Genomic DNA, 23,208 nt, shown 5'->3' with positions numbered 1-23,208 from the left:
ATGTTTTATTACGTTGAACGGCATTTTTTGTGTCTCATAAATCAATATGTGGAACATTAATAATTATAAAATTAAATATTAAATTGTACGGGCTTAGGCATCGGTTCAAAGCCAACAACTTTTTTCTTATTTTCAAAATTTACATTACAATTATTTTCATATAGTTAAGATAAATGATTAAAACTACAGCGGGCTCCCATACTATATAAAAAGAAAACCACAGAATAAAAAAAAGTAAGCCGCGTAGTCGGGTGCTAACAGCCATAGATAATAAATACTATACTAGTACTGCCACGCGTGCATTGTAGTTCAGTGGGTCACTACGAATAAAACAAAGCCATTCATCGATATTATTGATTTATACACATCGCACATGCATTTATTATTTATAGCTTTTTATGTTTTCTTTGTTAGGAATATGGATTATTTAAAAAAAATTGATGTACCTACATCACTACATAGTACATAGTATAAAACAAAGTCGCATTCTCTGTCCCTATTTCCCTATGTCCCTATGTCCCTTTGTACGCTTTGAAACTACGCAACGGATTTTGAAGCAGTTTTTTTTAATAGATAGAGTGATTCAAGAGGAAGGTTTATATGTATAATAACATTCATTAAATAGTGGAGAAGTACTGTTATTTTTGAGGTTTCTAATGTGATGTCGTAAATAATTACATTTTTTCCGCTTACATTGCAAACGCAGGCTGAACCCTACGAGTTTTATCAAAATAATGTACTAAGTATTGTACACATTGAAAAGGTCTACAGAAAAGTCCGCGATGGCATATGTCTATCTATTATGGATAACCCACAATAACTTTTTTTTGTCATTTACTTTTTACGACAAATAAAGGCTAATTTTCGAAGCGATTTTAACCAATACAGCATTAATCCTAAACCAATTAAATACCTTGAATACATTGTTCATTTAATATAGATCTATATGGCCCGTTACACCGTATGTTTTAAGTGAATATTTTCGAAGATATTACAGATTTAAAAATTGCGGGACGTACCGTTTGCGGCGGTACCGGCCGACCGGGCCGCTATGTTTTTATATACAACGTTAAAAGTTTTTCTGTAGTGTATTTAGTATCAGCATTGCACCCGTGCGAAGCCGGGGCGGGTCGCTAGTAATATATATATATCTTTATTCGAATCATATTTAGTGTGTTTTACTATTTTTTGATAAGGTAATATAATTTTGATAATATTTAAATTAAATACATATTTAATAAACTGATATGGATACTGTAAATAAAATATAGTGCAATTCTACTATAAATATTACCTTTATACGAAGTTGTGAAGTTTAAATGGTTTTGTCAGTAATTGTTTTGGTCCGATGTAAATAAAACCAAAATATATAATTTGGATTTGCATAGATCGCTAAATCTAATAAATAATACAGGTAGCGTGCTTCTCTACCAATTATGCATACAGCATGCGTTTTAACACGTATACAAAAAATCCTTAAAACCTTACAACGCCTCAGCATCTCTGTAATTGTTTACGATTATTTACCATATTTATTGCACATTGTTACTCGTTTACTTGTTATCTACAACATCATACAAATTTGACTTGGTAATAACAGAACATTTGTATTCTTGTTGGCATTTTCTGTGACACGAGAAAGTGTATATTCAGTGAAAATATACGAAACTCAAAACATTAGCATGCGTTTTTTATTGCATTTGTCATTGAATTATAAAATTCTTTTAGCAATGTTTGTAAACAAAACTCGTAAGAAACGGTTTGACCGATATTTTATAGGTTTTTCTGCATATGCGGTAGATCTGAGATAAATTATAAAGTAGGCAATGCCTAGCAATAAATTTGTTTCACTTTTTATTCTAAACTAGCATTCCGCCCGCCGTTTCACGTTTAAAAGAAAAACCCGCATAGTTCCCGTTCCCGAGGGATTTCCGTGATAAAACCTATCCTATGTGTTAATCCAAGTTACCCTCTATATGTGTGCTAAATTTCATTTTAATCGGTTCAGTAGTATTCGCGTGAAAGGGTACCAAACAATACACATACACATCCATCGCATTCGCATTTATAATATTAAAGTAGGATAGTAGGACAGGATAGGATAGGATGAAGCCAACATTCTTCAATGGCAATACACACAAATAATTATCTAATTAACAAATTAATATCTAGGCTAGAGAGTTGTTAAGTGAAAAGAATAAGCTTAAAAAACAGGATCAGATTACATAATAAAAAAATGCTTAAAAAGCAGCGGAACAGCTTAACAGACAGACAGATAGACTTTCACATTTTTTATTTTGGTACAGATAAGTAAAGAATTTTATCCGCACGCTCTTGGACTATTAGAAAGTCACGGCACTGATATTGTCACATGTGTGCGTTTAGTTTTCTAATCTAATAAAGTCTATTAAAATTACGACATTTTTCTGTAACGTTAGATTTCGCGACGTAACTGATTTCGATGAAACTTAGCAGTGTTTAGAAATATAATTTTTGTTTTAACTGTTTCTATACGTAGCTAGTTACTTAAATATTTTTGGCTTTAAAAAACTTAATTTTTATTCATTTTTTCATAATTTTGACATACCGAGTTACCTTACAATTAAACTTTTCGACACCTCATAAGCTAAAATCCATCCATCCATCTAAATTCAAAAGCATACGAGCCATACATTACACAGTCGAAACACATAACCCTCCTTGCGCAATCGGGTAAAAACTTAATAATTACAGGTCAATAGGCACAGTATCCATCCTTGAGCTAGATTTAGTTTGACAACCTCGTCCGATGACTTGTTCTTGCGAAAATTAGCTAATCTCACCATCTATTTTGCGAAGCAAGCTTATAAAAGAGATCTTAAAAGCTGTAGAACATAAAATTTTAATTTTTTTGATGAGGGTTTTTATGGAGAAGTGATGTGAGGCAGGGAAAAGTTTGTTTGAAATCTACCATTTTTCTGTTTTCATCTGTCCGGGAGCCAGCAGCAGATTTTATGACCAAGTTCCTCTCAAGCGGTAATTAGTAAAATGCATCAAAGTATAGTATTATGAAGCCTCGTGAACGTCAGCTGGAGCTCGGTTGGGGGGAAGAGCGGTTGTAGCCTCCCGTATCAGCTGACGGTTTTTCCACCAAGATACAGCCAGCTGACATATATATTTATCCACAGTTACATATAAGCTATCATCAGGTAAATTTTTGTTTGAGAGGAAATAACGGAAAATAAATTTTTCTTTAAATTTAACTTTCATGTTCGAGACACCAGCTGACGTATAATACACCATGTTGTAACCAGCTGACTATTTTTTTTCGTTGAGATATTGGGTTAGCTACAATTTGACAAATTTTTAGCTGAGAGGAAATGAATGAATGAATGTATTTTTTTTCCTATGTGCGTGGGAGGCTACAACCGCTCACCCCCCCAACCGAGCGCCAGCTGACGTTCACGAGGCTTTATAATACTATACTCTCATGCGTCTGACGAATTATCTCTTGAGAGGAAATAGTTAACCAAATTTGCACCTGGCTCCCTAACCATATAGTCTATACCAATAACAAAGTAGGAGTGTCTGTTTGTAATATTAAAACAACCGCTCTTCGAAATGTATTTAAATATGGATGTTTACGCGGTACATACCAGCTGGCTGGACCGATTTTGACGGGACTTTCATTGATGTTAATATAAGGTGTAACAAAAGCTATTTTTTAGTCCAATATTCCTACAGGAACCTTAGGATTGAAAGTAATACCTCATTTACGCGGGTTATACGGTATAACTTATAACTTATACCGCGGGACGCAACTATAGTTAGTAATAAAACATTTTTGTATTTATCAACCCGCACATTTTGTAATGAACTATTCATATTATTTTTTTCCTCATATTATGTTTTAACGAGAAAAAACGTCAAAAGTTTTCATCCATCAAAACATCCTACCACATCTCCCCACTTCTCTGAACATCGTTAAAAATTCGCAAAAACAAGCATCTTCATCACACTTGACAGTTCATATGTATGGTCGTCTGTATGTACATCACGTGTTGCTTGACGCAATGGATGTCGCCCGAGGACGTGGACGGTTCATGCAATAGGGCACCAAATGGGAATGAAATTGAAAGTAAATGAGGTTAACGTTCGCTGGTATAAGACGCTTTTGATGTAGTATTAAAGAAGTAAGAGTAGTAGAAATAAATATAGTAAAAGGAAGTTAGGGTTGACGATTATTAACGTTTGCTTAACAGATTTGGGACAGCATAGGTTTATAGATAGGATAAAAGAGGTTATAATTACCCGTCTATTTATCGTAACAGAGGAACCGGTTATTCCTCTGTCTTCCTCTTTGTTTATTCACTTCCGGAAAACTAGCTAAATTTTTTTGTTTATTTTATTATACTCCTTGTTCTATTACAGTCGAATAGCACATCCCAGTCCGGGTGATTAAAAACCTAAAAAAATGGTTACGTAATTTTTACATCAATATTCAATTACTGACTACTGTACCAAAATAATTATACATACAGATAGACCTATTTATTATTAATCAACACGGATGTATTTGTATGCTGGCATCCTTTTTACGTTCCATAGAAATAGGCATTTTTTTTTTGTTACAAAACGTCCGGATATATTAAATGTAAATGCAAGCAATATTAACACACAGAAGGCACAAAAAGTACTTTCAGTAAGTTGTTTTCTATAAAAGACTATGTAAATACAAAATTCTTGAGATATTTGTACTAGATGGCGCCCTATAAAATTAAGTAGGTCGTATTATAGCCACACTAACAACTCTAGCACTGCAAATCGCATGATAAAACCGCATGTTCGTACTAAGAATCAGCACTATACGAACTAGAACTAAGTTCCTATAAAAAAAAATAAAAAAAAAAGCATCAAAAATCCATGCAAATATTAGTCATTCTACACCTCACGCATAACGCGACTCTTGCGCAGATTCCGATGCGGCAATTGTTCAATGATTGAATCATTGATCGCCCCTCCCTTGCCTCTCCCCACACTCCTAGCGCTGTGTCAAGTCTAGACCTTTATGGACACTTCCCGAAACATTTTGAGGATATCATTGGAAATATGGCTCGAAAAATTGATATTTTTTGCGATTTTTTTCCAATTATAGGGACTGATTTGAGAAAATATCAAAATATGCATTACATTACGTTCTAATAAGTCCACCAAATCCGTACTGACAAACCTCGATGAAAAAATAAGTCTTCATTCTCATTTTAGTACATATTTCTATAGAATGTACATAGCTTTGTAGCTTTGGCATTGGTACTTTAAAGTGAAAAACACGACTGCATATCCCGCTTGTAGTCAAATGTTTTCCATTGTTTAAAAAAAGTTAATTTTATTTTCCAATCTCTGTATCTACAATATCACCTTTAAACACAAGGAGCTAAAGTTGATTTTCCTTCTCACTATTCACACTAAGTAATTCGCTTTTAATGAGACTAAAGAACTCCATGCAAACGAATTCTATTTTTATAACAGAAAACTAAAAATACATGAAAGGAATATAGGTCAGTGTAAATGTGATGCACCCTCTAGACCCTGAAACTGGGTTGATTGCTGCCATTACGCTTGTAAGGGGTCTGAGATTCGGTGCTTTGCTGCACCAAGACGACAGTTATGACACGTCTTTATAAGACTAGAAATAAAAAATTGTTGCGGAAAAAACAACTTACCAGATGTCTATTCTAATAAATTGAAATTCATAACTATAGTAGAAAAGACTCATAGCATTTAGATACCACCGGCTAGGAAAGCGTATCCAGAGGATTTTATAGAAAAACACATGGATTCGTTGTTAAATAGGTCGTGATTCTAGAAAGTGGTAATTTAATAACTACCGCAAATACATTTTTTTATATTTTATTCAAGTAAGAAATTCTTTCTATATGTCTGTAATGCTTTCACGACAAAACCACAGCACCCATAGTTTTGCTACGATAAAATCGCGGGTCATAGCTGGTCTTACATTTCCACCTACTCCTATGAGAAAGGTTAAACTTAATTACGAAGTTACCATTGACTTTTCAAGGGAGAAAGGCTAGTCTTATTACTCGCTAAACGTAGCAGGAACTATTAAGTTATTCATGTTCAAGGTAGACCAATAGAAATGGTGGCCATTCAATTAATCTAACATGTGTTATTTACACAGCATGACGGTCATGCTAACACCTAGAAAGTTCTAAAGTAAAAATCGATTTAATAGAGCAAATATAAACACCGATGGCAAATACTGAAATATTCAATTCAAATGCGCTACGAATTGTGAATCTATATTTTCTTGTGGAAAGGTCGGTCATAAATAGGTATATTACCTATATTTGCAGAATATGCTCAAATAAATCAAATTAGCTGATTGATTATGAACGAAATTGTGTTACGTTTACCATAATCTTTAATATGTATAGGTTGAATGATCCTTTATTTCCCATATTTTTAATTATAGGTACCACACTCACTATTTATAGTGTGGGATTCGGAAAGAATAGAATGGTTAATCAGGAAATTCACTCATGTATCAAATGTCTGGTAACGATCGTCACGTGTCTCCTAGTGGTGCATAAAAGTGATGCATTTGTTTCATCGATCAATTTTTAGCACAACTACGCAATTCATCTACTGGTCAAAAGATATCTTCACACGAATTTCTTTAAAATCCTCTGCTCAGAGAATTTTCCATTATAATGCTCATTTTTTTATCCCTGTAACAAGACATTTCTCAATCTTTAAATTTAAGAGTCCAGAAATTTCTCAATTATAATGGTCATATGTTAACCAGACGTTCCTCAGTCTTTAAAATGGAACCCTAAGCCCAGGACAAAACGTGCGACACCGAGAACGTGATTCGCGATCCATTAAAGTATCAGGTCAGCCATTATGTACTTCTGCGAAGCCAAGTAACTTATTGTACGTGAATGGCGGTCGATCACAATGCGAATCGTAACTGGATTTCAAGATTATGTGCATAACTTGGATTATCGAATGGTACTAATGGGATGCTGGACTGTGAATGTATTGTAGAACACGAGGCCAATTTGTATCGATATCAAATGTGATAGTCACGTTTACGTTACTAACTGAATTGAATGGATGAACTTTGATATGAAGATAGATGATACCTCGTAGATCAAAGGTTAGGGAATTACTGCACATAATCGTAGCCGTGGAAATCTAGATCCAAATATCAGAACGCGATAGCCATCTTTAAAATACCTATACTCGTCTTATCGGGAAAAAGTAAAATGTTAATTAATGAGAGCATCGTTTTTGATGTTTTAAAAATATTTCCGAAGAAATCAAAGCTTTATAGCCTTTATTAAAACTTTATAACCCACCATGAGATGAATTAATTATTCGCCGAATTCTATCCCATAAGAAAGTAGTTAGTAGATCCTAAAACTTACACTGGTCTAAATTTAGCGCTTCCAATTGACCAAACAACACATACCATTTACTGTCAAAAACCATCAATGGAGCTTGATATATCTCGAGATTCGGGATGAGTCAAATGGTCGAGGGGAAAGGGGAACTGCTTCGCGTATTGTAGTGCGATTTGTGATCGCAAATATTATGTGAGCTGAATGGATGGAAGCTTCTAGAAGTATTGTCCCTTATGAGCAGTAAAGATTTTAAGCAACTCTGGTCATTCTACCATTTATATTCTGTGACTGTGGCGTGGTCAAAATGAAACTGATATAATTTTAGCTTTTCAAACTTTACTATTCTACTCATGTTATAAAAGTGAAATTTGGAGAAAATTGATGGACGAATGATTCTTATTCACAGCGGTTGAATGGATTTCGATAAAATTTAGGGAAAAGATAGATTACAGTTTCGAATGCAACGCAAAGCACTCATCAACTTTTATCTGTGACTTATGCGAGCGAAGCTACCTAAAGAACTTAAAAGCTATCTTGTTATCTAACCAATTTTCCAATTGCCGTGATTGAAAAAAATATGACTAACATCCTTATTCTTTATCCTAACTTCATCCATAACAAAGTTGCCCAAACATTATCAATACAAATTCGGACCACGTTTCACCCTAATCAAGTCAATTAATAATTTACAAAACTTGTTGACTCCCTCTAATCGCTCTATAACCTTACCCCTGGCCTTCCTGTTTGTGCCATAAATCTACAGTCCTTTATCAATGCACAACGTGACTCATAGCTTCATAACGAACATTAGGTAATCGGTCTAACGTTTACCCTTGTATCTAATGGCAATAACGAGCCAGAACTTTTTATTGTACAAATAATATCAATATTTTAATTTGAAATGACACTGCTTCAGTCTACAACCTCTTTGGTTTACGTTTAACTTCACCTAATAGTAAAAATTCTAAGAAAATTGATGGTACCACCAAGGGTCTGTTCTAGGTCCTTTGTCTAATCTTATATAGCAAAGTGACTGCAGATGTTTTTCTAAATATGATATATTCATATAGGTAAACCAGAATCTGATGGCAATTAGGGAAATCAAAATTTTGAGTGTGGAAAAATTTTGAGTGGGGAAAATGGACTGAACGATCTTGATACTGCTTATTTTTCATTTTGTCCTCAATATCATTAGTCACATTACATAAGTGGACAATACTGTACTTAATAATGAGATATCCACTTAATATAATGTAGGTACATACTTACATGTATAATTGTAAGTATACATATTACTTTTATATAGGTAATACATATTATCATTTACACATACCTATATTTGTATATTCATTATCATTATGCCATGTGAAAATATGGATGTAATGATAATGCAGATCAAAACTAGATTGCTTATAATTTTTTATAAAATAAAATAAAAATAAAATAAAACTATGTTTATTTTCGTTAGTATTAACAGATACACACATTATAAAATTGACTTGGACAGCTTGGACTTGACGAATACCTAGCCGTATTGGAAACTCCTGTAATAAGTTTTCATAAAATTATATTGTATTACAAACAATATCATTATAATATTTTACCTACTTATAATATTTTTAATTTAAAGTATCAAAACGGGTAAGTCCAATTTACCAATAAAATATTCAAAATTGAAAATTGTGATGTGTTTGAGCCTTCTTCATCTAATGTTTTTCTATACACATTATAAACAACACCTCTTGCTTGTGATCGCAGCGGCTTTTACGACATTTTCGAAGGTTTTTTTAGACAAAATCCTCAAAATTATTCATCAATTGCAAAGAAGACAAATAATTTGACAACCAATTGATAGTTGTCAAATAAAGTTGCCACATGAAAATCTTTTATTTCTTAAATATAAATATGCCATCAGATTCTGGTAGACCTATAACATCTATGATATAAGTTGTTTGTGCACGCGACGTTGTTTAGCAAATTCATTTGGCTAATAACAATAAATTGCGTGCACTTGATATGACGTTATGTTTAACTTTTGTGGACAATGGAAACAATCAGTTATGAATATTTTTTGCATCTAAACATGTGTGTAATGGTGCATACTTTGCTCATTATTTGATTGTTTATGAAGACGGTAGTTGATATTGATAATAATTACGTAATTTGAAATTCATTTGCGCTATTAGGTATGCTATTAAATTACGCAGATAGTGTAGTAGGTATAATTATCTTTGTCCGATTGAATTGTCAAAGTAGTCGTAATTAAAGTATCATACAAGCAAGACGTATTTTTTCTTTATAAAATCATCATTCAGTATATCGCAATCTAAATTGAACCCTAGTGACCGAACATATGGCCTATATCGAGCCGGATAGTTTTGCGATAACGAGAACAATAGTGCATCGGACGGCGAGCAATCCTATATAGAAAAAGTTGTTTACGAGTTACAAGTTTGCGACGCTTTGTTACAATTGATGTCAAGACAAATGAAGTTATAATTAATTATTAAAAGTCAAGATTTTGAAGTGAATCGTTGCATTTATAAGAAGATAATATTTAAGAATTTAATTAAACATAATGGCTACTACTATTACTTCCGAACAAGAAAGTTATATTAACATGTTAGAAGATTTAGCATCGAAGTTACAAAAGACACAAATTAATTTTAAAAAATCACCTAAAGTGAGATTAACGGAGGGCTATATTAAAGCACGTTTGGAGTGTATGGAAGACTATTGGAAGTTATTTAATGAAGCACATTTGCAATTATCGAAACGTACGACGAGAGATCAGCGCGGCGTGATTCCTTATTTTTTAAACGAAGAATACTATAAATACGAAGATGTGTATATCAACTTTAAAGCGGACATGATAGATTTATTGGGTGCGAACAAAAACGTGATGCAACAAGGTGAAATGGGTGTTTCAATGGTCGAACCGTATATTTCGGGGGTGAAACTTCCTCACATCGAGTTACCTACTTTCTCAGGAAGATACGATGAATTTTTATCATATCAAGATTTGTTCACTACACTTGTGCATAATAATTCGTCATTATCAAAGGTACAAAAGTTACATTATCTTAAGTTGAGTGTTACCGGTGAAGCCGCATCTTTATTGAAACATATTAATGTAACCGAAAATAATTATGAACAAGCTTGGGACACTTTAAAGAAACGTTACGGTAATAAAAGGATTATTATAAACTCCATATTTAAAAGATTTTTTGGAATACGTAAGGTAAATACACAAACATCCATACAAATTAAATTCATTTTGGACACAACTAATGAATGTTTAAATAGTCTACAAAATATGCAAATTTGTACCGATACATGGGGTCCAATTTTAATTTATATTATACTACAAAAATTAGACCAGGAGACACACAAATCATGGGAAGAATATATTTATCAACAAGAATCGGAAGAGTTGCCTAGTTGGAAAGATTTAAATAAATTCCTTGAGTTAAAGTATCGCACCTTGGAAATGATAACAACGAACAATCAACAAACGATAAATAAAGATAGATCGTTAACACAAAAATCATTCTATGCCGCTAAGAATATTAAGAATTCACATTTAACAAGTAACAATCAGCCGAAGTGTATCTTTTGTCAACAAAATCATTATATTTATCACTGCAACGAATTTTCTAAACAAACTATTGAAGACAGACATCAATTTGCGCTCAAGAATAAGCTATGTTTTAATTGTTTAGTTCCCAATCACACTGTTTCACATTGTAAACAACAAACGTCTTGCAGAATTTGTAGAAGAAGACATCATTCCCTATTACACTTGGTCAAGAAGCAAGGGATTGATTACACAAACACAACGACTCCAACAAGCGCAACAACATCAGAAGCACAAGTCACAGCGCATTACTCAAGCGAAGCACAATCTAGTAGAAGGGTTCTACTTGCTACGGCGATAGTCTACATACAAGGCAAAGCAGGTGAACTTCACCGTTTTCGTGCACTTGTAGACCAGGGATCAGAAGCATCTTTCATCACGTCAAGAGTTGTCGATTTACTAAATCTAAAGAAGAAAAGAGTACAGGGCACAGTTTCGGGAATAGGTGAAGAAAAACAAGATTTGAAGTATAAGGTCCAATTGTCCTTACACACTAAGTCGTCGCCTATTGAAATGGAAGCTTATGTGATGAAAACAATATCATCTATTCTGCCTGCCAAGAAGATTTCACTGCAGATGGAAATAGAACCTATCGATTTAGCTGACCCTACTTACGGAACACCTGGCAGCATTGACCTTTTACTAGGTGTAGAAGTTTTTACGAGAATTATTGAAGACGGCATCATACGCCTACACAACGGTTTAGTAGCCCAAAAGACTAGTCTTGGTTGGATCTTGTCTGGCCAGACTACACATGCTGACCGTAACAACACAAAAACACTAAGAAGTATGTTCATCAGAGAAGACAATGACTTACTTAAATCTTTTTGGGAAATAGACACGTTCTTATACAACAAGAAGAAGATATTTACAAAAGAAGAAGAAGAATGTGAAGATATATATACAAAAACAACCCAAAGAGATCACGAAGGAAGATATATAGTACAACTACCTTTAAAGCAAAGTTTAGAAGAAACAATTGAACAAATAGGAAATACTAAGGATACTGCAACAAAGAGGTTCAAACAATTAGAAAGAAAATTTGCTAAAGATAAATCACTAAAAGAAGAATACGCTAAGGTTATAAAAGAATATATTAGTATGGGTCACATGAAGAAGTTAGAAGATGATGATGACAAGAACACTATATACTTACCTCATCATGCTGTCATTCGACAAGACAAAGAGACTACAAAGGTCCGTGTAGTCTTCGACGCTTCAGCTAAGGGCTCCAATGGTTTATCACTGAATGATTTAATGCGAGTAGGTCCTGTTCTACAAAGAGACCTCCGCAGTCTTATTACTTTATGGAGAATTAATAAGATTTGCTTCATTGGGGATATAACAAAGATGTACAGAATGGTTAAGATGTCTGAAGACCACTCAAAATTACAATGCATTGTTTGGAGAGACAATCCAGACGAGGAATTAAGAAGCTATAAACTTTTAACAGTTACGTTCGGAACGGCCGCAGCACCATTCCTCGCCGTCAGAACACTGAAACAATTAGCAAATGATGAAAGTGTAGAATATCCTGAAGCTGCTAATGCGATGCAAACATCATTTTACGTTGATGATCTAATGGGAGGTCATGAAGATGTAGAAAAGGCAATGAAGCTCTGTAAAGAAATAAAGATTGTACTAAAAAGAGGAGGATTTAACATGCAAAAGTGGTCCAGTAATGCTGAAGAAGTCATACAATACATAAAAGAAGATGATAATACAATAAGAGAAAATTTAGAAATCAAACTAGATAAAATAATAAAAATATTAGGCTTAACATGGGATAGAAGAAGTGATACATTTAAAATAACTATAGACTTACCTGAATTAATACTACCTGTGACAAAAAGGTCTATTCTTTCCGATGTTGCACGTTTGTTTGACCCTTTTGGGTGGTTATCTCCTGTAGTAATAGTGGCAAAGGTCATGATACAAAAACTTTGGCTTTGTAACAAGGGATGGGATGATGAGTTACCCTGCGACATAATAGAAGAATGGAAATGCTATAGAGATGACTTACTTGAATTACAATCGCTTGAAGTCCCACGATGGTTTCACACAGCTCCAAGAAGTAAAGTGGTGGAGATACATGGTTTCGCAGACGCTTCAACGAAATCATACGCAGCTGTCGTTTACCTTAGAGTCGTCGATGAAAGAGATGATGTCTATGTTACCATGATAGCATCTCGCACAAGAGTTGCTCCGTTGAAACAACTTACCATACCTAGACTTGAGTTATGTGCAGCAGCGCTTTTGGCAGAAGTCATTGAAGAAACATCAAATCTACTCAAACTGACGAACACGCAGATATACGCTTATACTGATTCAATGGTAGTTTTATCGTGGCTGCAATCTCACCCAAGTAAGTGGAAGACTTTTGTCGCTAATCGTGTGGCAGATGTTTTACGAGTTGTGGACTGCTGCAGATGGAATCACATACGATCTGCTGAGAACCCAGCAGATATCGCGTCAAGGGGAATTAAAGCTAGTGAATTAAAGAGAGCGAATCTTTGGTGGAATGGACCAGAATGGCTGAAAGATAAAAGTAACACTATCACAACAAAAACGGATATTCCAGAAACAGATTTAGAATTGAAGAGTTTATACAACACAAAAGAAGAAGATTTTGAAATACCAATTTGGGAAAGATTTTCGAGTTTATCGCGAATGAAAAGAGTTTTGTCATATTGTAGAAGATTTTGGAGACCTAAGGAAGAATGTCAGAAAGAAAGATACATACAAGTAGAAGAAATGGAAGAAGTATTAAAGATGTGTAATAAATATTATCAAGGACTTGTTTATATAAAAGATTTGGATGATATAGAGAAGGAAGGAAGAGTTAAACCCAGAAGTACACTAGTCAAGCTTTCTCCATTTTTAGATGAAAATGGGATTATGAAAGTTGGTGGAAGATTACAAAAGGCAAATATAGAAGAATCTACAAAACATCCCATAATCATACCACAGAAGGTGCATTTAGCTAAATTAATAATACAAGATGCTCATGTTAGAACGTTACACGGTGGTATACAGTTAATGATGTCCTTTATACGTACCAGATTTTGGATCATTAACCTTAAGGCTGATGCTGGCCTACTCACAAGATGGCGATGTATATAAAAGATGACTCAGGATTTTTGGCACCGCTGGAGATCTGAGTATTTAAACACATTACAACAACGAAGTAAATGGCACACCAACATTCAGTCACCAAATATTGGAGATGTCGTTGTAATTAAGGAAGAGGACTTACCACCTACTAAATGGTTATTAGGTTGCGTGAAAGAAGTCCATCCCGGCTCAGATGGTTTAGTACGAATAGTAACAGTAAAATGTAAGGGCAGTAAAGAGTTAAAAAGACCTTTATCAAAGTTAGTTTTACTTCCAAATAAAATAGATTAAAAAATGAGTTATGTATTTACAAGCTAAATTAATATGTATCGATTGTTATTGAAACTAAATTACTTTATATAAAAATTAGAAGAAGATAAGAAATTGTAAACACAATAATTTTGAAGTTATTTGTTTGTATTATTTTACAAAAGGTTGAAGTTCTGAGAATTGTTTAAGTTTTAATTGTTTGAAGATCTAATGTATGAAGTAAAAATGTTTAAGTAATTACCTAAAGTCAATGTAAGATATTGCATAATATTTTGTTACTTTTTCAATGTGATAGATTGTAAAAAACTTAATGAAATGTATTCCTGCCAAAACATAACATAATATTGTATAGCTATGTACAATCAAGCTATTAAGTAGTTAAGGATTTATAGTTTTACAGTTATACAGTCCACTGTACTCAATCATAATTGTTAAGTTGAAGTTTTGTTATTTAAATGCTATCGTTTATTTTTGTTAATGAATTTAAGTTGAAAACAATATGTTTTGGTGGGCGGTATGTCCGATTGAATTGACAAAGTAGTCGTAACTAAAGTATCATACAAGCAAGACGTATTTTTTCTTTATAAAATCATCATTCAGTATATCGCAATCTAAATTGAACCCTAGTGACCGAACAATCTTATTACAATTATAATAAATACTTCCTAATTAATGTACTGCTAATTCCACAATATAAACATTCGCGTTGGTGAAAGATATTTTAGTACAAATTACAAAGATTTGGCTTTGATCATAATTAACTAACGACAAAAGAATTCTAATTTGTAACAATATTACACTATAATTAGCGTATTTCTTCAACTCCTAGTCTGTAAGGTGGGCAAGTTGCAGTTGATGTAGCAATCGCATACTTAGATGCATAAAAAATAATTTTATTACAATTTATCTGTAATCATGGTAGGTATATAAATGATGCCTAAGATCTTAGGCAAGATATCCCCACTTGATAAAAAAGACGGGTTGCACTCCGGGAGTGCCGGCAGAAGTGAAAACTTGATTATAACGTTCAGCATGTTTGGTATCCGTCTTACGCATGGAATATAAGGGCTAAAAAAAAATCCGTCTAACGCTTTTTCGATCAGGCCACGTGTCCTGACGCGAGTTTAAGATTTTATACCCAACGCCGCTAAAGAAGTTTTCACTTCAAAAAAAAGTATATATAAATGTTATTATGGTGCTTCAGAAGTTTTTATCCGGTTCAAGCACAGAATAGCACATAGCATAGCACTAGTAACTATGTTCAAGTCAATAAAATGCAACAGGTAGGTTCCCTAATAATTATTAGTTTCAATATTGTTTATCTAATATGATCCATAATACTTATTACGATCTATTATCTGACCTGTCACCTCTGTAAAGACATTATTTATATCGCATTAACGCTATTTGCAATAATAAATTTATTTACCTGCGTAATACGTTTATAGAAAAAAATTGATTCAATTTTTTATTTGTCGCATGCCGGACGAACTGTGGGCCAAAATTACGACATTATTGAGCCCATCACAGCTAGAAGGCGATGCGGAAGGCCGAAGAAAAAATGGCGGGATGAACTGGACCAATTTGCTAAAGACTGGTCTTCATAGAATTGCCTTGGGGAAGCCTTTGCCCAGCATTGAGACACAACAGGCCACCAACAGGCTAATACAATTTACAATACAATTTTTTCATTGTTTGTAAACATCCTTTTATACTTTATTACTGTAAATTTAATCGTTGTACTATCAACTTCGTGACATATTCTTTAATGCGTCATTTATAATCTACATTAATCGTTATCTATTTATTTATTAACGAAGCACGTACAGTTAACACGAAGTTAGTAAACGAAGCTCTAATTAATTCAACCTGTCCTTGGTTTAGTAGACCACTCACTTTGCCATATGACTCGAGTCTGACTGACTTATCTATACTAATATTATAAAGCTGAAGAGTTTGTTTGTTTGTTTGAACGCGCTAATCTCAGGAACTACTGGTCCGATTTGAAAAACTCTTTCGGTGTCTTTCGGAGGCCCATTCATCGAGGAAGGCTATATGCTATATATCATCACGCTAAGACCAACAGGAGCGGAGCCACGCGAGTGAAATTGCGAGCGCAGCTAGTAAAATATATAACTAAGGCCTAGCTATCAGCTCGCTTTTGTAAACTCAAAGGGAAACATTTATCTAATAAAAACTCAAACTCGAAGATTTATTTATTCAGTTTGAGTTTTAATAGTATTTTCATTTTCCATTACAAACGAACATAGAATAGTTATTAGCCGACTTATCACAACATAAATTATAATATTATATTAGGTAGAGCAGAAAATTCAATAATTTTTATATTAAATGTTTTCGATCAATTCTTAGAAGTTAGACTTCCTCATTTTATTTCAAAGATTCATATTTTTTGTTGGTTGGGGAAACCACCTTACGTGCTCAAGCAAATATGAATGTAGGAAGTAGGAAATACCAACATAGAATAAAATATCTAAAACTATTGGAAATCGTTTGAAGATCTTAGGAGACAGAATCCTATAGAAATAAGAGTTAGGCCGCCTTTCCATCTGCAAGAAAACTTCCGTGAGAAATGTCCGACAGTCTGTCTGTCAGCAGCTTGCAAGTCTAATTTCGCGTTTCCACCTGCAAGTAGACTTGCAAGCTGCTGTCAGACAGACTGTCGGATATTTCTCGCGGAAGTTTTCTTGCAGATGGAAAGGCGGCCTAAGCGATGAACGACAACAACAACGATGGTTAAATTATTATCTGTATAGATTCATACAGATTAAAAAGTAATCATTTATGTATCACTGCAACGAGCGGAAAGCGTAAAAATTATTCCCTTTGTGTAATTTATCACATTTTAATGGTCATCATAGTTAGGTGTTCAATTTTTTTTAATGATGGCCCTATGTTTTCCACTTATATTTTTCAAATAAAATTAAAGAGAAAATGATGTTAACTTATTATTTATTCTTAAACAGAAAAATATCAATAATCTTATTTTTAAGCTGTTTTAATAAGCCTAATTAAGAATTTCAATTATGCACAATCAAACCAATAAGCTACGGTAATTAAACAAATTAATTTGCAATTGGTTGATTAATTAATGATTTTGGCATAAATTTGATAACAAAATATAAAGTATACTCTACCATGATTTTAACTCTATTATAAAACGCTTGCCTAGCTTAAGCTTGTCTTGTGTACCTATTGTAGACTTACCCTATTTCACCTTTTCATCTATGGTGAGAAAATCCAACTTTGAATTTATTGTTATTTATTATGTACACGAGTATCCTAATTATCTTTTGCTGGCAAGAACATTTTAACGTTATATTGTTTACTAGCTTTCCGCCCGCGGCTTCGCCCGCTTTGTCTAAAACCTAATGAATTATAATTATATACTATCTAGTCTTCCTCTTGAATCATTCTATCTATTTAAAAAAAATGCATAAAAACCCGTTGCGTAGTTTAATATATTTAAGCATACATAGGGATACTGCAATCCGCGACTTTCAAAATAGGCAAATAAATTGATTGATGTCTCAAATTCGCTTCTACAATCCCATAAAAACCATTTGTCTCTGAGCATTACATTTAGGTATATTCTATTGTAGTGAAGGCTAATTTATGATCTCAGTTGCCAAGAAAAATATAGTGTGTATCGGTCGATAAAGCCTCAGCAAAGCCTGAGATTTATAAGATGCGGTTTTTGGGCCACAATAGCGCTTCCGCAATGCAGGAACGTGTTAAATATAATGTAATGTTTTCTTAATTATTCTGCTAACTTCTCGCAACAATAATTTTATTTTTAACCGACTTAAAAAAAAAGGAGGAGGTTATCAATTCGGACGGTATATTATTTTAGTCATGTCCATTAGTCAAGCAAAATTACAGATGATTTACAAAATATTTCATAACCCACGGAACTCTGCTCTCAAAAATAATATTTGCCTGTTATTGCCATATTATTTATACATTTTTTATATTTTCCATCGATGCTCTACTAGCTACTCTTTTAATCGTTATAATATGACATAGCCTTCCCCTTATCGACTGTCCAAATACAAATGATGTTTCAATTTTAACCGGTTCCATAACTTAGCTCATTCAAACAAACAAACTCAACTTTAGACGTGACCTAGCTATAAGGATGACCCCACCTCATTTCTCTCAAATGACATCACAGATGAAGCTGGTTTTCGGGTGTTATGTAACATGATGCGGTATACTTTCACATCACATGTTCCATGATCGGAGATTATATTTGAGCCTGATTGCTTAATATGTAGTTAATTTTCAAGCTTGGGATCATAGCAGTTATGGAATATTTTAATCCTTGACGGTAACGGTGACAGTAAATAGGTATAAATTAATATGACGTACTTTTTTCCGATTCAAATGGGTTTTTGAAATTATATCATCTGACACATATTTGATAGGGAAACAAGCCGCCTCATCAAAGATATTCAACTCAATCAAAACGTTCTATAACGCCTGTTTTCAGCAAGTATTTTTAGTAAGCATATTTTTAAGTTTAGTTACCTTTGAGCTTTGATGACAGAAACATATTTAAATGCAGTATGCAACTAAAATCGATGTAAAAATACTAGTTATACCAATATTATATACTCACTAAGTCTCAATGAGCTCGCAGTTCAGCAGCAATTTATCCTCCCCCAGTTCCACCACCGCGACAGTCTGGTCATGGAAGTATATCATCCTCAGGGTGTCGTTGGCGACCCGTCTCCCGGAGTACGGCTTCACTCCGGGGTCCTTGCTGATTGCATTGTCCGATCTCGCGCCGACGCTGCCGACGAGACCTGGGAATTGGAAGGTTTGGTGTCGTTTCGAGTGTTGATTTTTATGTCACAGCAAGTGAGCGTATGGTTCGCCAGATGGTAAGCGATCATCTTAACCTACTATTTGCTCTACAGCTTGACCCAAAGTTATAAAAAAATAAAAAATCACTTGGTCTTATAAACCGAGAAGCTGTTTGCATGCATAGTGCATACTTTGAAGTAAAAATAAGTGAAAGAAGTTCTACAAATTCGCGCCATAAGTTTACAAGTACTGTACTTATAAACTTTTATATGGTTTACCTATATTGATGACTTTTTTGTTTCTTTTCCCTTGGTAACTTGAATGTGAATACAACTTAAATGTCAAATTATTTTAAAAGTAACTTTGTCGGTCTTCGGTCACGTTAATATGCCTGCGTCTGGATGTTCATATATTGGGTAAAAGAATTTTGAAATTAAATCGTATTTTAAATATGTTACTTGTTGTAAATGTATGTTAATGAGAAGGCATTAAAAATTATTGATAGGCTTTAGAAATTTTACTAGATTTTAAACTCGTTTATCATCTTTCTACGCCCGGCGGAAACTATTATATCGTTCTCTATCCAAAATCAAAAGTAATATCTTCCGGTCGTCAATAGAAACTACCAATATTTTAGAAGAGTAATATTGAATTGATATCTAGAGCTTTGCTTACGAAAATAAATGTAAAAATACGAAAAATAATTCATTCATCATCATGTTTGAAACCAATAAATTTTTAAATTATAATTTGTTACCTACCCATTTTTATCGATAATTAGCGGTCCGCCCCGGCTTCGCCCGTGGTACATAATATTTACGTTTTCTCTACATAAGAACCATCCTCGTACTTCAAGGAATATAATAAAAAAAGAATTATCGAAATCGGTTCAGCCGTTCTCGAGTTATGCGCTTACCAACACATTTTGCGATTCATTTTTATATATAAGATAATTCAATACTTTTTATTGTTCATTTTTATAATTTTGTCATATAGAGTCGTAGAAAATATAAATAATGAAGAGAGTTATTGTTATTGTAGAGTCGTACTAAATTAAATATTTACTGGCTTGATTGAAAAATATAAGAATAACTTAGAGATAATACTTATGTAATATAGAGACAAAAGTAGAGTCTCACAAAAAAAAATATATTTTATATATAAATACTAGGGATCAATCCTTGGTTTGCTCGGATAACATGTTAGAACTAAAACTATAGGTACAAAATGAAGGTCTTTAAACATAATTGAGTACTTATTAATTTAAACAAATTAACTGCGATTATTTTATAGGAAGTGCGATACAATTTTAGTTCAATAAAGAATTTCCGATTTTTATTAAGATTACAGTTTGTTTAAATGGAATTGCAAATAAATGAAAATTAAAAATTGCATAAAAAAATTGATTTAAAAAATTAAAATGGCTTTCATTGAAAGTGAAAACTCTACAAGCTTTCAAAAGCTATCCGAAGTCGGAGCCAACTTTTAACTTCCAATGCCGAAAGTTATATTTTATGTAACACTGCGACAATTGCACTGAAACCTGAATTTATTTGTGCTCTCATTATATAATTTGTTTCACATTATTTTTTACCATTTAATTATAATTAATTTAATCAACACGCAACGAATTAAATTGCATTTAATCGTATCTATTTACCAAATCATCCGTAACAGCGGTAAAAAATCCGATACACCTGTTTTTTAACCTGTTTAAAATCCGTTTATTGTACAATGATGATTAACTACCTGCAAGAGACCAGCTCGCCGGTAAGCTGAAGGTGAAGGGCTTCGCAGACGCCGCCTGCGGGGAGGACACAGCAATGCAACAGATCACCACAACACTCAATAAGGATTTTAGGACTCCATCTGCCATCGGGGCGCCGCGGTGTATGGCGTCCCGGGCGGATCGCATCGCGGTGAGGAGTCTACGAAACGACATTGTGTCAATTGTCCATGACGTGCGCACCGCTCGGTGGTTGAACGCGGACTGAGGTGCTTACTGCTTTCTTCGCGTGTCGTCATCAATTTCACTGATACTGATAGGCGATAGTTGATACACACGTCACGATTTGTGAACAACTGGTAGCACATATTAATTGATTGTCCATAGCTGAAGCATTGGCCACTATGGATAATTTAGCGTGTAGCCGGTAGTACAGGATTTGATGGTCTGACTTTTGCTTTATCGCAACTTCCTAGCAAAATATGTCTCATGTCCCTTCGTGGGGTATGGGGAGATGCACTATGTTTAAGTATCAGTTTCACTGTACATATTTTGTAAGTTTAAGTGATCACCTTCTTTGCCCTGCCAAAGCGAAGCATTTTTTGGTGATCCTCCCCATCGGGAATCGCACAAATGGCACTTGTTTTGACGCTCACGCATAGCTTACGCATTACGCATCACTGTACCAAGGGGACCGTTAAGTTTAAAAAAAATGAGTATTGATAGGTCTAAAATGAGTGTACCTACATACCTATAATTTCTGCGTAAAAAACTTGCATCTAAAATGCATTAGTTTCCATAGACGTCAAAAAAACTCTAGTCTCTACATGTCTCTAACAAGTCTCTACATTTAAATATTATGAGTCAGTTCGCTAATCACTTGTCTTTTGATATCTTTATCCATACTAATATTATAAATGCGAAAGTAACTCTGTCTGTCTGTCTGTTACTCAATCACGCCTAAACTACTGAACCAATTTGCATGAAATTTGGTATGGAGATATTTTGATACCCGAGAAAGGACATAGGCTACCTTTTATTGCGAAATATGTACCACGGGCGAAGCCGGGGCGGACCACTAGTATATCATAAAACTCAAAGGTCACTGATAGTGATCTATCAACGCACAGCCCAAACCACAGGACTTATCGGGCTGAAATTTGGCATGCAGGTAGATATCATAACGTAGGCGTCCCCTAAGAAAGGATTTTAGAAAATTCATCCCCTAAAGGGGTAAAATAGGGGATGAAAACTTATACCATGAAAATTTATCTTTTCCACGCAAGCGAAGCTGCGGGCAACAGCTAGTAAGATATAATATCAAAGCTTACTTGGAAAAATTTTCAATACAAGTTTAAAACCGGAGACAGTTATAATTGAAGATAACGATCATGCTTCACGATAATTATTTTACTGCACATTTTTATTATACTTAAAAATGATTATTTTATCGCTCATAATCACATGAACATGTCATAATGGATAACATTCTCATTGTAAAACCACTCTAACCTGCTATTAAATTTCTCAACAAGAAATACTATTATTATGTAAATTAAATTATATGATGATTGATGCAGATACTTACATATATATATGAATGATCCCGCACTAAAGGCCAGCGTGGTGGATTATATGACAAGTACCTAAGAGACCCGTGTCCCAGCAATGGGAACGTATATGGACTCATCACTCATGATGATGATGATGATATGAATGATAGTAATGAACCATGGTAGGTACCTATTATACAATCGATAATTCATTTTACTTCGTCGCAAGTTTATAAGTAGTTATGTTTATATGTATGTAGTTGATCTTTATAAAAATCGTTTAAATAGAACATAATGAATTGCATTACGAATATTATCCCCATCCCCCATAGTAGTTATGTATTTCTATTTATTTTTTCCAATTTTTGCAACTATTTTTTGAAAAGACCATTCAACTCAAATAATCAAACTCTAGGTACACATAACACATTACAGATTCGCAATTCACAACTACATAATAATACCAGCGGTCCGCCCCGGCTTCGCTCGTGGTACCCACATGTTTAAACTATCCTATCTCTCAAGTTGGATCGAACTACACATGGTGTGCGAATTTTATTATAATCGGTTAAGTGGTTTAGGAGTCCATTGAGGACAAACATTGTGACACGAGATTTATATATGTATATGTATTAAGATTTTGAAAAAAAGGACGCTGTAAAAATAATATGA

The 23,208-nt window shown here is 33.8% G+C and overlaps 1 protein-coding gene across 1 annotated transcript in view; it reads right to left on the bottom strand.

Moving 5' to 3' along the window:
- Positions 1 to 21,268, bottom strand: part of LOC149483678 (uncharacterized) — a 28,935-nt gene extending 7,667 nt beyond the window's left edge. Inside the window, exons 1-2 of the mRNA XM_089702834.1 lie at positions 21,007 to 21,268; positions 19,070 to 19,256 (exon numbers count right to left, since the gene is read on the bottom strand). Coding sequence (XP_089558960.1) covers positions 19,070 to 19,256; positions 21,007 to 21,199 — 380 coding nt within the window. The 5' untranslated portion in view covers positions 21,200 to 21,268. The remainder of the gene's footprint in view (positions 1 to 19,069; positions 19,257 to 21,006) is intronic.
- Positions 21,269 to 23,208: the final 1,940 nt, after the last annotated feature.

The sequence above is a fragment of the Colias philodice genome, chromosome 13 (genome assembly GCF_061535455.1).
Source record: "Colias philodice isolate Cphi_HAF_F1 chromosome 13, ilColPhil1 Martin Lab GWU primary, whole genome shotgun sequence".
NCBI lineage: Eukaryota > Metazoa > Arthropoda > Insecta > Lepidoptera > Pieridae > Colias > Colias philodice.
The sequence above is the reverse complement of the archived record's forward strand: the minus strand, read 5'-3'. Positions and strand labels throughout refer to the sequence as shown.